General features: G+C 47.3%; 1 protein-coding gene across 3 annotated transcripts in view; it reads right to left on the bottom strand.

The window, feature by feature from the left end:
* dock3 (dedicator of cytokinesis 3) overlaps nucleotides 1-16,791 on the bottom strand; it is an 822,502-nt gene that overhangs the window by 183,873 nt on the left and 621,838 nt on the right. For all 3 annotated transcript variants that reach the window (XM_052017225.1, XM_052017226.1, XM_052017224.1), the window contains exons 19-20: nucleotides 15,755-15,852; nucleotides 14,804-14,887 (exon numbers count right to left, since the gene is read on the bottom strand). In XM_052017225.1, coding sequence (XP_051873185.1) covers nucleotides 14,804-14,887; nucleotides 15,755-15,852 — 182 coding nt within the window. The remainder of the gene's footprint in view (nucleotides 1-14,803; nucleotides 14,888-15,754; nucleotides 15,853-16,791) is intronic.

Raw genomic sequence — 16,791 nt, forward strand, 5'->3', positions numbered from 1 at the left:
TAGTGGGAATACAGAATATATGAGCAGGGAAGCTTTGGTACAAATATATATACTATTAGTTGGGCTACACAAATATTGTGCACGGTTCTGGTCATCACACTGTAGAAAGGATGCGATTGCACTGGAGTGGACACAGATGAGATTCATCAGGATGCTGCCTAGAATGGAGGCTTTTAGCTATGAAGAGAGACTGGATAGACAAGGTTGGAGACACAAGAGACTGCAGATGCTGGAACCTGGAACAACACAAAAACAGGTTGCCTTTCTTGAGGTAGCCAAGACTAACAGGGAACCTGAAAGAGTTATACAATTCAGAGGGGCATAGATAGGGTAGACTTTTCCCCTTTGTGGAGGTGTCTATAATCAGAGGACACAAGTTTAAGGTAAGGGGTATGAGATTTAGAGGGGATTTTTTTCACCCAGAATGTAGTTGAATCTGGAACTCACTTCATAGAGCAAGATTGCAGTACCAGAGGGACATCAGGGACTGTTCTGTATTCTGTATCACAGAGACATGGCTCACTCCCAGCATTCTGGATATAGCGCTCCAGCCCAAGGGCTTCACCATCCACTGCATGAACTGGAAGGTGGCATTAGGTAAGGGCAGAGGCGGTGGCGTTTGCTTCACGATTAACTCATCGTGGTGTACAGATGTGGTGGTTCTGTCTCAGTCCTGCTCCTCTGACCTGGAACATGTGGCGGTCAAGTGTGGTCTGTTTTATCTGCCAAGGGAGATCTCCCCCATCATCCTGGTAGCAGTGTACATTCCACCACTGGCAAATGTCAAGCTGGCACTGAAGGAACTGAGCACCATGATCAACAGTCATGAGACAGTGCACGCTGATGCCTTCCCTATCATCACAGAGGACTTCAACCAGGCCATCTTGAAAAAATCTCTGACAAACTACCACCAACATGTCACCTGCAGAATCAGAGGAGCCAGCACACTCGATCATCATCATCAAGAACGTTTACTGTGCCATCCTGCGCCCGCACTTTGGCAAGTCTGATCACCTGGTTGTACTTCTACTCCCAGCAGAAAGGCAGAGACTGAAGACCGCAAAGGCTTTTCAAAGGAGGCAGAGGAGTGTTTACAGGACTGCTTTGAATCGATGGACTGGACCATATTCAGGGATTCATCTTTGGGTCTGAATGAATATGCCACAGCCATCACCAACTTCAAGACCTGTGTGTCTGATGAAAACCTGTGCCAACCAACTGGCTGGAGTGTTCAACCTCTCATGGCTGTGGTCTGAGATTTCCTCCTGCTTCAAAAGGGCAGAATCATACTGGTACCCAAGAAGAGCTGAGTGAGCTGCCTCAACGACTATCGACCGGTAGCGCTCACATCTACCGTAATGAAGTGCTTTGAGAGATTGGTTATGGCTAGAATTAACTCCTGCCTGAGCAAGGACCTGGTCACGTTGCAATTCGCTTACCACTGAAACTGGTCTACCGTGGATGCAATCTCACTGGCTCTCCACTTTGCTTTGGAGCATCTAGACAACAGCAAAACATACATAAGGCTGCTGTTTATTGATTACAGCTCAACGTTCATTACCATCATTCCCTCAGTATTAATCATTAAGCTTCAGAACCTGGGCCTCTGTACCTCCCTCTGCAACTGGATCTTCAATTTCCTTATTGGGAGACCACAGTCAGGTACAGATCAGTAATAACATCTCCTCCTCGCTGATAATCAACACAGGCGCACCTAAAGGATGTGTGCGTAGCCCACTGCTCTACTCTAACTACACTCATGACTGTGTTGCTATGCACAGCTCAAACGCCATCTACAAATTTGCAGATGACATCACTGTTATTGGTAAAATCTCAGATGGCGATGAGGAGGCGTTCTGGAGTGAGGTAGATTGGATGGTTGAGTGAAGTCGCAACAACAACCTTGCACTCAATGTCAGCAAGACCAAGGAATTGATTGTTGACTTTAGGAAGGGGAAGTCAGGAGAACACACACCAGTCCTCACTGAGGGGTCAGCGGTGGAAAGGGTGAGCAGCTTCATGTTTCCGGACATCAACATCTTGGAGGATTGATCCTGGGCCCAACACATCGATGCAATCATGAAGAAGATATGCCAGTGGCTCTACTTTGTTAGTAGTTTGAGGAGATTTGGTATGTCACCAAAGACTCTTGCAAATTTCTATAGATGTACGGTGGAGAGCATTCTGACTGGTTGCATCACTGCCTGGTATGGATCCCTCAACACGCAGAATCTCAAGAGGCTGCAAGGGGCTGTAGATTCAGCCAGCTCCATCACCAGCACAACCCTCCCCACCATACAGAACATCTTCAAGAAGATGGCATCCATCACTAAGGACCCTCACCATCCAGGACATGCCCTCTTCTTGTTACACCATGGCATAGAAGTGCTGAGTGCTCAAAAATGGGATTAGTAGAGATGCATATTTGATGGCCAGCATGGACATGATGGACTTAAGGGACTATATCTATGCTCTGTGCCTCTATGATTCTGAAAGACGAATGGGCTTGCTGACGTCCACCTGTAATTCATACCAGCTTGACCCGTCTAAACTGAACATACACAAGGTGGCTCTTGTGATCTCATGTGTCCATAGAACCATAGAGCAATACCGCACAATACAGGACCTTCGGCCCACCATGTTGTGCCGACCTTCAAACCACACCTAAGACTATCTAACCCTTCCTCCCACATATCCCTTTATTTTAAATTCCTCCATATGCTTATGTAACAACCTCTTGAATTTGACCAACGTATCAGCCTCCACCACCACCCCAGGCAGCGCATTCCATGCACCAACCACTCTCTGGGTAAAAAACCTCCCTCTGATATCTCCCTTGAACTTCCCACCCATTACCATAAAGCCATGCCCTCTTGCATTGAGCATTGGTGCCCTGGGGAAGAGGCGCTGGCTGTCCACTCTATCTATTCCTCTTAATATTTTGTATACCTCTAACATATCTCCCCTCATCCTCCTTCTCTCCAATGAGTAAAGCCCTAGCTCCTTTAGTCTCTCCTCATAATCCATACTCTCCAATCCAGGCAGCATCCTGGTAAATCTCCTCTGCACCCTCGCCAATGCCTCCACATCCTTCCTATAATGAGGCGACCAGAAATGGACACAGTACTCTAAGTGTGGTCTAACCAGAGTTTTGTAGAGCTGCAACATTACTTTGCGGCTCTTAAACTCGATCCCACGACTTATGAAAGCTAACATTCCATAAGCTTTCTTAACTACCCGATCCACCTGTGAGGCAACTTTCAGTGATCTGTGGATATGAACCCCCAGATCCCTCTGCTCCTCCACACTACCCAGAATCCTGCCATTAACCTTGTACTCCGCCTTGGAGTTTGTCCTTCCAAAGTGTACCACCTCACACTTCTCCGGATTGAACTCCATCTGCCACTTCTCAGCCCAGCTCTGCATCCTATCAATATCCCTCTGTAAGGTTCGACAGCCCTCCACACTATCCACGACACAACCGATCTTTGTGTCATCTGCAAACTTGCTAACCCAGCCTTCTACCCCCTCATCAAAGTCATTAATAAATATCACAAAAAGTAGAGGTCCCAGAACTGATCCCTGTGGGACACCACTAGTCACAGCCCTCCAATCCGAATGCACTCCGTCCACCACAACCCTCTGCTTTCTACAGGCAAGCCAATTCTGAATCCACATAGCCAAGCCTCCCTGGATCCCTTGGCCTCTGACCTTCTGAAGAAGCCTACCATGTGGAACCTTGTCAAATGCCTTACTAAAATCCATGTAGACCACATCTACTGCACTACCCTCATCAATCTTCCTGGTCACCTCCTCAAAGAACCCTACCAGGCTTGTGAGGCAAGATCTTCCCTTCACAAAGTCATAACTGAGAAATCTTCATTAATAGTGTTCAGCGGCAAGTTACACATTCCAGGTGTGTGGTCACTTACTCATGTGACAGCCATGATAGGGCAACAATGTAACAGTGTTATATGGAGTGCTCATACTGTGAGATTACACAGCCTTACTTTGAATTTGGGAAGCTACCATCATTGGAATGGTGGTTTCAGCCCAATGGTGGCAACAGCACTTATAGTAACCAGGGTAGAAGGTGGACTGAGGTGGAATTTATAAGACCAGGTGACCCCAAAAAAGATAGCTGAGGCTCCCTTTCCAATCTCTTAATATTGTTGCTGAGGGGAAACATCTGTGATTGGCAGCACATGCCCTGAATTCATCTCATGCATGATGATTGTATCAGTTCCATCATTGAGTGCATTGATGAGAACCTCATATCACGTTTCAGATCACAATGACTCTATGGAAAGAGTCACTGCTGATACTGGCCTTGCATCTTTTGTATGCCATCTGATACTCTTCACTCCAGTTCAGACTCATTCTTTCACAATAACCTAGTGGCAGGAAGATGAGTAGTTGTGAATGGAATTGAACATTACACAATTATCAACAGACAACTATACTTCAGATATTATGATGGAAGGAAGGCCATTGATGAAATCATTCAAAGTTGGTTAGGTTTAGGACACAACCTTGAAGAACTCCTGCAGTGACATTTGGGGCGAGGATGATTGACCTCCAACAACTATTTTCCTTTTTGCAAGGTATGACTCCAAGCATTCACTAAAAATTGAGCACAATATTGAAGTGTCCCAAGTAATGATTGGAGCAACGTTACATTAGTTAGTACCATCACATTCGAGAATATTTTCATTTTGTGCTTGCACTAGGCTTTGCTCTGGAACTACTGTGCCTCTGCCCAAGCTCTTACAGTAGTTATGGAAGACTTCCATTTACATGATAATGTGGAAAATTGCCCATGAATGTTCTATTCACAGAAAGCAGATCAAATAAAATACAGCAAACTATCTCCCAATTAGTCTACTCTCACAAACATCATCAGAGTGATGGGAAATATAGTCAACAGTGCAATTAAGCAGCACTTACTCACCAATAATCTGCTTATTGTTGTCCATTTTGGGTTTCTCCAGCACCATATGGCTTTTGAATTTCATCACAGCCTTGGGCCAAAGGTGGTCCAGAACTGCAATTCAGAGCTAAGGTGAGAATGACTGCCCTTGTCAAAGGAGCATTTTTACCGAATGTGGCATTGAGGAGTGTGATAAAGCTGAACTGAAATTAAAGGGAAAATATCCTAACATTTGGAGGTCAATCATCATAAACTCAGAGGGAGATACAGCATGGAAACAGGCCCCTTAGCCCACCAAGTCATCAACCACCCATTTATACTAATCCCATTTTATTCAGAATCAAACCCTCGTGTTGTTAGGTAGTGGCTCTACTAGCCCCAGAATGTCACTGCAGGGGTTCCTCTGGGCAGTGTCATAGAGCTAATCATCGTTAACTGTTTCATCAATAGCTTTCCTTCCTTTGTAAGCTGTTCATTGAAAAGTGCACGATGTTTAGTTCCATTCACAACTACTCACCTGGACAACATTCAGGTATTGAGCTCATAAGCGGCAAGTAACATTCACATCACACATGTATAAGGCAATGACCAAGATGAGAGAGTCCAACCACCTACCCTTGATATCCAATTATAATGCCATTGCCAAGTCTCCCTAAATCAACATCCTAGGGCAATACCATTGACCAGAAACTCAAGTGGAGCTACAAGAGCAGATTTGAGTAAGCAACTCACCTCCCAATACCACAAATTCTTCACCTTCAAATCTGGAGTGTGTTCTCCACTTAACTGATCAGTGCAACTTAACAACACTCATGAAGGCTGACACCATTCACGGCAAAGCAGATTGCTGGACTGGCACTGCATCCACCATCTTAAACATTCATTCCCTCCACACAAGACTGCAGTGTGCACCATCTACAAAATCACAAAGTCACATACCATGCTGACTTGGAAACATATCATCATCCCTTCACTGACACCGAGTCTAAATCCTGGAGTCACAAACCAAATAGCACTGTTTCCCAGAAGGTCTGCAGCAGTTCAAGAAGTTAAAGAAGTCAGTTTGCCACCATCTTCTGAAGTCCAATTTGGGTTGGGCAATAAATGCTGCCCTTGGAATAAAACAGAACTTCTGTGCTGGTTCCTCTTCATCAATCATTAATCCCAAGTACATAACTTTGATTACATGAACTAGCTTTTGCTTTGCTTCAAGTAAGTATAATGACAATGCAGTCTTATCAGAACTTTGAACATTTTGGTTCTCATTGTAATAATTCCTTCCTGATTGCATAGCCCACAAGCAATGCCTTGCAATATCAGGTCTATTACTACTTGAAATATCTTCAGTAGGCCTGGGATGAACAGCTTGGTAAAAATGTTAGTCACTGCCAGGTCTGGATATGAATCCTGTGACATGGGTATTTCTCATTGTTAATAGCTGTATCCAGATTGACCTTAAAATATCATAGAACAAACAGTTTTGTACAAATGGGATAACTGAAACAGAGTTGCCCCTTCTGTGTCAGACCTTAACTTGCATTATGTGCTCTTCAGCTTATGCAGCTCTTTTCTCCACCTGTGACTTAAGAGAATAGAGCATGTGTCTCCCACAGTGCTATTGGGTTTGTGACTCCAGAATTTAGACTCAGTGTCAGTGAAGGAATGGTGATATGATTCCAAGTCAGCAATAGATGGGCTTGGCATCTTTGTACCAAACAAAACCACCACATGAGTCATTAAAAAGATCTGTATACAAATTCTCCAGTTCTATTTGTGCTAAATTTAAACTGCATGTTCATGGTCAGTCAACCAATAGTCAATCGTTACTCTGCAGTGTAAATTATTGTGTACAACATGGTACTATCACCAGTGACGTGATCTGTTTTCCATTATTCAGTACTATGTATATGATTTTCTCCAAGGTTGTCAATAACGCCCTGAGTATTTCACAACACGTGGTTTCTAGCTGAATTTCTGCTGATACACATCACAGTCTACTCCCATGTGTCCCAGAGTTATGTCAATGGTCATATTTAACAAAACCATTGGCTGCAATGGTGATTTTAAACAGTTGCAGTCTGCCACTTGGCTGCCAGTGGTGATGTAAATGTGCTTATTACGTACACCTCATGATTGTTGAAGGCCCCTCTCTGACTATCTGCTCAGATAATGATGGAGGGATTTTCCATCATACAGGACCACAGGACTGCTGGTTTTGTGCCAGAATCATCCTGTGTATTCGCGTGACCAGGTCTCAGTGAAGAAGGTGAGGGTAACACCCTTGTTGTAGCTATAGCTCTCAGGACCCTGTTCTGAGCAAGACTCCCATGCATTCCTCAGAGACATCTTCATTTCAACATCAATCCTACATGTTTTGGCAAAGTGAGCTCTAGTGTAGCTAAAAGTTCCACAAATGAATTGAACCTGCACACCAGTCTGTCCCTCAGCTCCCAGTCCTGAGAGGTTGCAAATGTCATGTTAGTTCCTTCAAGTTTACAATGTAATTGCCAAAAGCTTCTTCTGGCATTTGATTACATCAACTGAATGAGTCTTCAGTATTCGAACAGACTATTTGACTAGACTGGTGCCCATACGTTCGGTAATGTCACGTAAGAGTCCAGGAAACACCTCCATTAAAACAATACTTACTTTTGTTCAGGGATCACAGCATTCTGTTTTTCAAAATTTCACCTGTTAATTCTACCACGGGTTTGCAGAATATTTCCAATTATTCAAGTTGAATACCAACCACCCATTGTACTCTGTCATACTGAGTTACTTGATGTACTCCATTTGTGCAATTTCTGTCATATTGTTTTGAGCCCCTTTTACACATGATACTTCTTTTACTGTTCAGGGATATGCTCTTCTTACTTTATGGTGTATTACATAACTCACTTAACCCCAAGTGAATCAGGGAAACACATTGATGCTGAATGTGTTGCCTTGATTCTGAAGCTCATTGCAATAGTTAACCATGTAGCATAGTGTTTTAAGGGAAGAGCAAACACAACAACAATTATACTTCACATCTGTATACACACGCGGTAGTATGAAGAGTATGCATGAAGGCAGCCCAACAAATGGCTGCCGCTGAGGAATAAATGTGCAAGTTCATATGATATATGTGATGGTCAGATGATACTTGTGGGTTATAGCACTAAACTAGATTAAATAAATAAGGGCCATGAATATTTTTCTGCAATGGGACTATGTCCAGGGCAAATCAGTCCTGGTATTTAGCATTCTGGCCACCTCCTACCACTTCATTCCTGTATGTGGCACTTCCCTTCTGCTCTCCATCCCATAAATGAGGATATATAGGTTATAATTGCTAAAGATGGGTGCCTAATCCCTGGCCAATTGATAATCCATTACAGCTATGAAAGAAAAAAAAGACTTTCTGACTGAGTTACAGCAGTGATGTTCAGCAGAAGTCAGCTCTCCTTTTAAAGCAAGAGCCTTGACATTAATTAGTGCAGTCCTTGCTCTTAATGTGCATTAACAGAAACATCAAGGATCAGTGTATTTTAAATGTGTTTACAATCTTGCATTAGGGACATGGTAGAAACCACAATCCAACAGGACTGAGGTAAACAGGTGCAGACCCTGTGCTGCAGTACATGTGCACGTACATTTGATAAGCTAAAGAATCTGTAGGCCACCTTTTAGTTCGGTAATAAATAGAGGGGACAAGAGGTGAGAGAGGATGTTGTGTTGTGTTGTACATTGACAGGATTAACTGGGACAAGTTTGCTACTCAATGGATTTATGCACAGTCTTCATAAGGTAGACTTTCTGTTCACTTGAGAAACAGAAGATACTGTAGTGGCTAGCTACACACTACAAAATGAAGACACAGAGTCGCTGGTTCGAAATCAGAAGTCGAATGAACGACAGGGGTGCGGTGCGCCTTTAATATCCCAAAACTTCCTGCGCAACAGTTCCTGCGCTGACGTCACGCGCGGGTCACCTGACCTTCTCGCGCGCGGGCTTTCCTAGCCCAATAATGGGGAAGAAGGAAGGCCCAGTGCCATCTTGGATCGGGGCCTCCGACGACATTCGCAATGTTGGGAGCCGGTTCGATGCCGGTGCGGTGAGTTGCTACATAACCACTCCCCCCCCAGATCCGGCAATACCGTTGCGAAAACCAGAATTAAATAAACTATGACTTGGGTGGCCTGCCCCTGCGCTGCGCTTGCTGGACCAGCACGGGTTGGTCCAAGTCTAAATGAGCCAGCTTCAACCGGTCAATTGTAAAGACCTCCTCACGCCCTCCAATGTCCAGCACAAATGTAGACCCATTGTTCCTGACGACCCGGAATGGCCCTTCGTACGGCCGTTGCAGCGGTGATCGATGCACACCCCTCCTGACGAAGACAAACTTACAGTCTTGGAGGGAAGTCAGCATATGGGTCGGGGCCTGTCCGTGTCGCGAGGTGGGAATCGGGGCCAGGTTTCCGAGCCGCTCGTGCAGCTGGTTGTGCGCTGTGGCAGGTTCTTCCTCTGGCCCCCGAGGGGATGGTAGGAACTTGCCCGGGACGACTAAGGGCGTTCCGTAGACCATCTCCGCGGACGAGGCATGCAGGTCCTCTTTTGGCGCGGTGGTATCCCCAGCAGGACCCAGGGGAGTTCATTTACCCAGTTGGGCCCCTTAAGGTGGGCCATGAGTGTTGACTTCAGGTGGCGATGGAACCTCTCCACCAGCCCATTGGATTGCGGGTGATAGGCAGTGGTGAGGTGGATCCGGGAACCCCACAAGTCGGCGTGGCAGACCACAGGCCAGAGGCGAATTGAGCTCCCCTGTCTGAGGTGATATGTGCCGGGACATCGAAACGGGCCACCCAAGTTGACAAAAGGGCCCGTGTGCAGGACTGGGTGGAGGTGTCTGTGAGAGGAACGACTTCAGGCCAGCGGGTAAAATGGTCGACAATTGTGAGGAGGTACTGCGCTCCTCGGGAGACTGGGAGGGGGCTGACCAGGTCGACATGGATATGGTCGAACCTCCGGCGGGTAGGTTGAAAATCCTGCAGGGGGGCCTTGACGTGATGCTGTACTTTTGAGGTCTGGCAGTGAGTGCAGGACCGGGCCCATTCAGAAACCTGTTTACGCAGGCCATGCCAGACGAACTTGTCTGACACCATCCAGACTACTGTCCGGATGGATGGGTGTGCAAGGCCATGGATGTCATTAAGCACCCGTCGGCGCCAGGCAGCTGGGACGATGGGGCGGGGTCTACCTGTGGAGATATCGCAGAGCAGGGTGCGCTCACCGGGTCCTACCAGTAGGTCTTGCAGTTGCAGGCCTGAGACTGCGGTGCGATAGCTGGGCATCTCCATGTCCGTTCGTTGTGCCTCCGCCAAGGTGCCGAAACCCACCCCCGGGACAAAACTTGGATGGTGGGCCGTGACAGTGCATTCGCGACCATGTTCTCTTTCCCAGACAGATGGTGGACGTCAGCGGTGAACTCTGAGATGTACGACAAGTGCTGCTGCTGCCATGCTGACCAGGGATCTGAGACCTTGTTGAAAGCGAAGGTCAACGGCTTGTGGTCGGTGAAAGCTGTAAACGGCCTGCCCTCCAAGAAGTACCGAAAGTGTCTGATGGCCAGGTACAACGCCAACAGCTTGAGCTCTGGTGGTCAAAAGTGCCTGCTGAAGAACGCCAGCGGCTGCCAACGCCCTTCGATAAGCTGTTCTAGAACGCCTCCGACCACTGTGCTGGAGGCGCCGACCGTGAGGGCAGTCGGGACGTCTGTGCGAGGATGCACCAACATGACCGCATCCGCCAAGGCCTGCTTGGTTTCGATGAACGCGGTGTAAGCCTCTTCCGACCAAACAATGTCCTTGCTTCCGCCTGACAGGAGAGCAAACAACGGGCACATGATGCAGGCCGCGGATGGTATGAACTGGTGATAAAAGTTTACCATACCGAGGAATTCCTGCAGGCCCTTGATGGAGGTGGGTCTGGCGAAATGGCGGATGGCGTCGACCTTTGCAGGCAGGGGCGTGGCACCGTGTTTGTCGATCCGATGGCCCAGGAAATAGATTGCCTCCAGCCCGAATTGAAATTTGGCTGGGTTGATGGTCAGGCCGAAATCCCTCAGGCGAGAAAAGAGTTGGCGGAGATGCGTGAAATGTTCCTGGCGGCTGTTGCTGGCGATCAAGATGTCATCGAGGTATATGAAGGTGAAGTCAAGGTCGCGTCTGACCGCGTCCATCAGTCATTGGAAGGACTGAGCAGCGTTCTTGAGACCAGAGGGCATCCGGACGAATTCAAAGAGGCCGAAAGGTGTGATCAGTGCCGTCTTCGGAATGTCGTCCGGATGCACTGGGATCTGGTGATAGCCGCGGACGAGGTCGACCTTGGAAAAAATGGACCACCCGTGCAGGTTGGCAGCAAAGTCCTGAATGTGCAGCACAGGGTACCGGTCCGGGGTAGTAGTGTCATTGAGGCGTCAGTAATTGCCACAGGGTCGCCAGCCTCCGGGCTGCCTTGGGGACCATATGTAGCGGAGAGGCCCATGGGCTGTCCGACCTGCAGATGATCCCCAGCTCCTCCATTTTTTTGTATTCCTCTTTCACGAAGCGGAGCTTGTCTGGGGTTAGCCGCCGGATGTGGGCGTGGAGGGGAGGGGCCTGGGTGGGAATGTGATGCTGGATGCCGTGCTTGGGCAAGGTGGTGGAGAACTGGGGTGTTAGTACGGACGGGAACTCTGCCAGGACCCTGGCAAACTCGTTGGTCGACGTGGTGACGGAGTCGAGGTGTGGGGCCGGTAGCTTGGCCTCACCCAACGAGAAAGTTTGGAAGGTCCTGGCATGTACCAAACGCTTACCCCAAAGGTCAACCAGCAGACTGTTGGCGCGAAGGAAGTCTGCCCCGAGGAGTGGTTGCGCGACGGCGGCCAGGATGAACCTCCAAGTAAAGTTGCAGGTGCCGAACTGGAGGTGTACCAAATGCGTGCCAAAGGTCCGAATGGCGCTGCCGTTGGGGGCTCTGAGGGCAGGTCCTGGTGTGCAGTTGCAAGTCTCGTGGCTGTTGGGAGGCATGACGCTGACTTCGGCTTCGGTGTCCACTAGGAACCGACGTCCAGAATGCCTGTCCCACACATGCAAGAGGCTATCCGGGTGGCCAGCTGCCGTAGCCATCAGTGGTGGCTGGCTCTGGCGTTTCCTGGAAACCTGCATGGTGGCCGGCATCTGTGGGCGTCAGCGCCCCACCGCTGGTGGTAGAAACACCATTGGTCGGTCAGTGTCTCAGAACTTGTGGCAGGTGGGGTGTGTTCGATTGCTGGGTCTGGCCTGCTGGGCCGCTGGGTACGTGGCATGGCAACGCGCTCGACGGACGCCCCACTCTCCTTTATCGCCCGCTAAAGGACAACCGCCTGGGCGGCCACCTTCCGGGGGTCACTGAAATCGGCATCCGCCAGGAGCAGGTGGATGTCGTCGGGTAACTGCTCCAGGAAGATCTGCTCAAACAGCAGGCAGGGTTTATGCCCGTCTGCCAGGGCCAACATCTTGTTCGTTAGCGCGGAGGGGGGTCTATTGCCCAACCCATCGAGGTGGAGGAGGCGGGAGGCCCGTTTGCGTCGGGGAAGGCCGAAAGTCTCGAGAAGGAGGGTCTTGAACATCGTACTTCTCCTCCTCTGGGGGTGCCTGGATGAAGTCCTTGGCCTGGATGAAGTCCTTGACCTGGGCTGCGGTGTCTTGGTCGAGGGCGCTCACTGTGTAACAGTACTTAGTGTCGTCTGTGGTGATCTGGCGAATCTGGAACTGGGCCTCGGCCTGATCGAACCAGACACGGGGCCGGAGGGTCCAGAAGGTGGGCAGTTTAAGGGCTACTGTCTGTACCTCTTGCTGTGCAGACATTGTGGGTCCAAAAACGTTTGGGGCCGTCGGGGTCACCAATGTAGCGGCTAGCTACACACTACAAAATGAAGACACAGAGTCGCTGGTTCGAAATCAGAAGTCGAACGAATGACAGGGGCGCGGTGCGCCTTTAATATCCCAAAACTTCCTGCGCTACAGTTCCCGCGCTGATGTCACATGTGGGTCACCTGACCTTCCCGCGTGCGGGCTTTCCTAGCCCGACGATGGGGAAGAAGGAGGGCCCCGCGCCATCTTGGATCGGGGCCTCCGACAACGTTCACGATGTCGGGAGCCGGTTCAATGCTGGGTGGTGAGTCGCTACAATACATTATTTTTAGCTAGAAGCTGTCTGAAGAACATACAGGACAGAGCCAGAGGCAACCTGGTCCAAATGACACAGTTTCCTGGAGCTCACAAATTCTATTAAAGCAAGGCAAAGTGGACTTGAATAACAGGAGCTTTGGGACATGAGCTGTCTTTCTGATTGAGAAGACATGGAAGTTAATGTTAGTGTAGCTGGAGCAAATATTAATAATACATGAGTATGCTAATGACTAGAATTTTGTAAGTATCAAATACTCCATATCCAGGCTTGATGGGGTTGGGGGTTGTGAATGGTGGGGTTGGCAAGAAGAAGAGGGAGAGTGGAAGCTGCAGACACCTTTATTTCATCTGTATTCAATCAAAACTACACAATGAGAAGGAAAATACCTTCAATGCCATTAAAAAGCTATGCTTTTTGACAAACGGAATTAAGATAAGATCTCTATTAGTCACATGTACATCGAAACACACAGTGAAGTGCATTTTTTGTGTAGTGTTCTGGGGGGCAGCCCGCAAGTGTCGCCATGCTTCTGGCGCCAACATAGCATGCCCACAACTTCCTAACCTGTACGTCTTTGGAATGTGGGAGGAAACCGGAGCACCCAGAGGAAACCCACGCAGACATGGGGAGAACATACAAATTCCTTACAGACAGTGGCGGGAATTGAACCCCGGTCGCTGGTGCTGTAAAGCGTTATGCTAACCGCTACACTACCGTGCCTGCCATTCTTGCCACTATGTGTTGCAATTCTCAACACATCAATGTTGGCAGCCATCCATCTGCTCTCAATAACCATGATGCAGTGTATCAGTACTTTAATTAACATGATCTTGCTCCTCTAGCTTGTTTCTTGGTTAAGTACAGTGATTGCTGAAGAAGTGAGTTTACTGTATCTGTCAGTGAGACTGCAAGATGGTCATGTGTTATGCTGCAGGTTGGAATGAACATACAACAGAGTTATCACATTGGCAAGTAAAACTTTTTAAATAATTAAATTGAAGCCATCCCTTATTCACTGATCATTACAATACTGACCCTAGAAATGAGAGGGTCACAGGTTCTAGGGTAGGGACATGTTCGGCACAGCTTTGTGGGCCAAAGGGCCTGAATTGTGCTGTAGTTTTTCTATGTTCTAAATCCATTCTCACTATGCTGATTCAGCTGATATCAGCCTTTCAAGGATGGAGGATGAAACTGACTTCAGCATTCCTTGTTTAAAAAGAACGTTACTCAAGACTCCTATTCCTAATTTCAATCCAACAAGCCTGCTGGAAGGTGGAGGCCAGGTGAGAACAAGGTTAGGCTCCACCATGTAACCCCCCCCCCCCACCCCAGTCAAATAGCTTGCTTGCATTTATTGGTTCACACAATGGAAGTGAGTTACCTGTGTTGCCTGGAAATCCAGCAAGACTCACAATCTTTGAGAAGCAGGGTTGAAAATTCAGACCAACACAAAATAGTTATCTTAGTTTGTTTGACAATCTGGCAAATGCTGTGCTTGAGCTGCTATTTCCATAAAACAGAGCTGAAACTACCGACAGTTGAGGTTTCTTTTTACTGCTCACTGCAGTGCCAGAGTTTTAATTGCTAACAATTAACAGTTCCAGAGACCATTGCTTCTTACAATATTTACCTCAGACAATAGCTAGGAAATGCCAGTGCATGTTTTGTGTTACTTACCAAGGACTGAAATACCAGCAAGCCATATTTCTCTGTGTTGTCATCTAAAATTGTAAACAGTGTATCTAAAATGTCCTGTAAAAACTGGAAAAGAAAAAAGTGTTAACATGGAAATCATCCTCAGTGTCACAGACACCAACTGACAAAGCTTTTACACTGAAATGAAACCTTTCAGAAATAGATAAATAATTTTTAAATCCTACTTACAATCAGCCTTCAACACTAAGTAACACGTGGTTTGGATTGTCTCTATAACCATTTGCCTGGATCAGGAAATTCTCATCACTGAGGTCATGCAAGAGCGCCAATGAGAAGTGGGAGGTTATGGGGGAGTAAGAATGCTGAAGGGAGATTGGTGAAGAATAAGGAGGAAGAATGTGTGCAGAACAAAAGGGAAAGAGAGATGGCAGTAGGGGGAAGAAAGAATAGGAGGGAGAAGCTAGAGTCATAGGGGGACGATGGGTGTCGGAGAGGAGGAGGAGGAGAAAGAGAAGGAAGGGAGAGTGAATGAAGAGGGGGATAGGGAGAAAGGAGATGGAAAGGGAGGAAGAATGAAAGGAGGAAGCAGGAAGAGGAGAGTAAGAGGGAAGGGATTACAGGAAAGGAGGGAAAGAACAGAAATAGGGCCAGGGTAGAAAAAGCAGGGGAGAGTGTGGAGGGGAGGGGGAGACAGTGCAGACAGAGGGGGAATGGAGAGAGTGGAGGAGTACTGGGACAACATGAGGAGAGAAGTTGAGTTTCAGAGTAATAGTGATGGGAGATTTGTGGAAGTTTTCAAATAGGAGAAATATGAAGAAGAAATGAGAGGAGCAGAAATTAATAGTGGCAAGAAGAGAAGTGGGGGGAAAGGAGGTTGAAGAAATGTTCTTTGAATGGAATCCCAGTTGTCACAATTATCCTCAGAGGATACTTTTGTACACTTTGAGCAACATGATCTTAATATTGACTTACCTTCACTATTTCTTCACCACTGACGTGACGCAGCCTCCCCAGGATGTCCATCACTCTGTCTGGCTGTGCTTTCCACTTCAAAAGGGCAAGGAGGTCAACTACAGCCAATCAGAGGTAAATCATTATAAGATTTACAGAGATAAACCATTACAAGAATGGACTGAACTTGCAACCATCATTGCTCATCACCATAACAAATCCTACGTTCCAACTATAACCTGTCAGATCATAAGGTGATGGCCAAATTACTCAGAGTATGTTCCTCAAGGTATCAAGGTTCCCTGGGTATCTTGGTCAATAAATAGGACCCATAAGTATTGTAGGATTAACAGCCCTGGTTGAATTTCGCACGTGGCATCTCAGAAAATCTTTTGCATGGAGCTCCGAGGGTGCACTGGTCATGCATCCTCACACCCACACCAACAATAATTAAGCATATTATAGATGTGGATATGTGCATAATATACACCTGTTCTAAGTGCCCTTTCAAAAGCATTTCAATTTGAATTCCTGTATGTTGCTCTGCTATTAATAACAGGTTTACTTCTGCTAACTGCAAAATTGGTCGGAAAGTGGGGTGGGAGGAAGCCTTTATTTTCACAAATAGCAGTTCTTATTTGAGAATTAGTGTTTTTTCAAATTAAACAACTGAAAACATGACTTTAATCTTTATTATTCAGTTAATAAAAGAAAAAAATCTCTGACGCAGAACTCTACTTTAAACTAAGATGATGGCAAGTCCTACAACATGTACGTTACTGACAAGCAGATTTAAGTTCATGTAAAGGTCGTCCCTGGGTTATGAACACCTGACTTACAGACAGCCTGTAGAAATGAATGAGTGTTTGGGAGACTGGCGGGATGGATTTGCCAGCTGCTATGGGGCTGCAGGCATCTTCTGCCAAGTGGGAATGGAATGGGGCATTTTCACGTCTTTGCTCCCTAACCCTTCCATCCCTCCTGAGATGCAACAGTTGGGAGCTGGGTCAAGCTGTGCGGAGCTGGGTCAAGCTGTGCAGAGCTGGGAGCGCTGAGCA

This window comes from Pristis pectinata, chromosome 6 (genome assembly GCF_009764475.1).
Source record: "Pristis pectinata isolate sPriPec2 chromosome 6, sPriPec2.1.pri, whole genome shotgun sequence".
NCBI lineage: Eukaryota > Metazoa > Chordata > Chondrichthyes > Rhinopristiformes > Pristidae > Pristis > Pristis pectinata.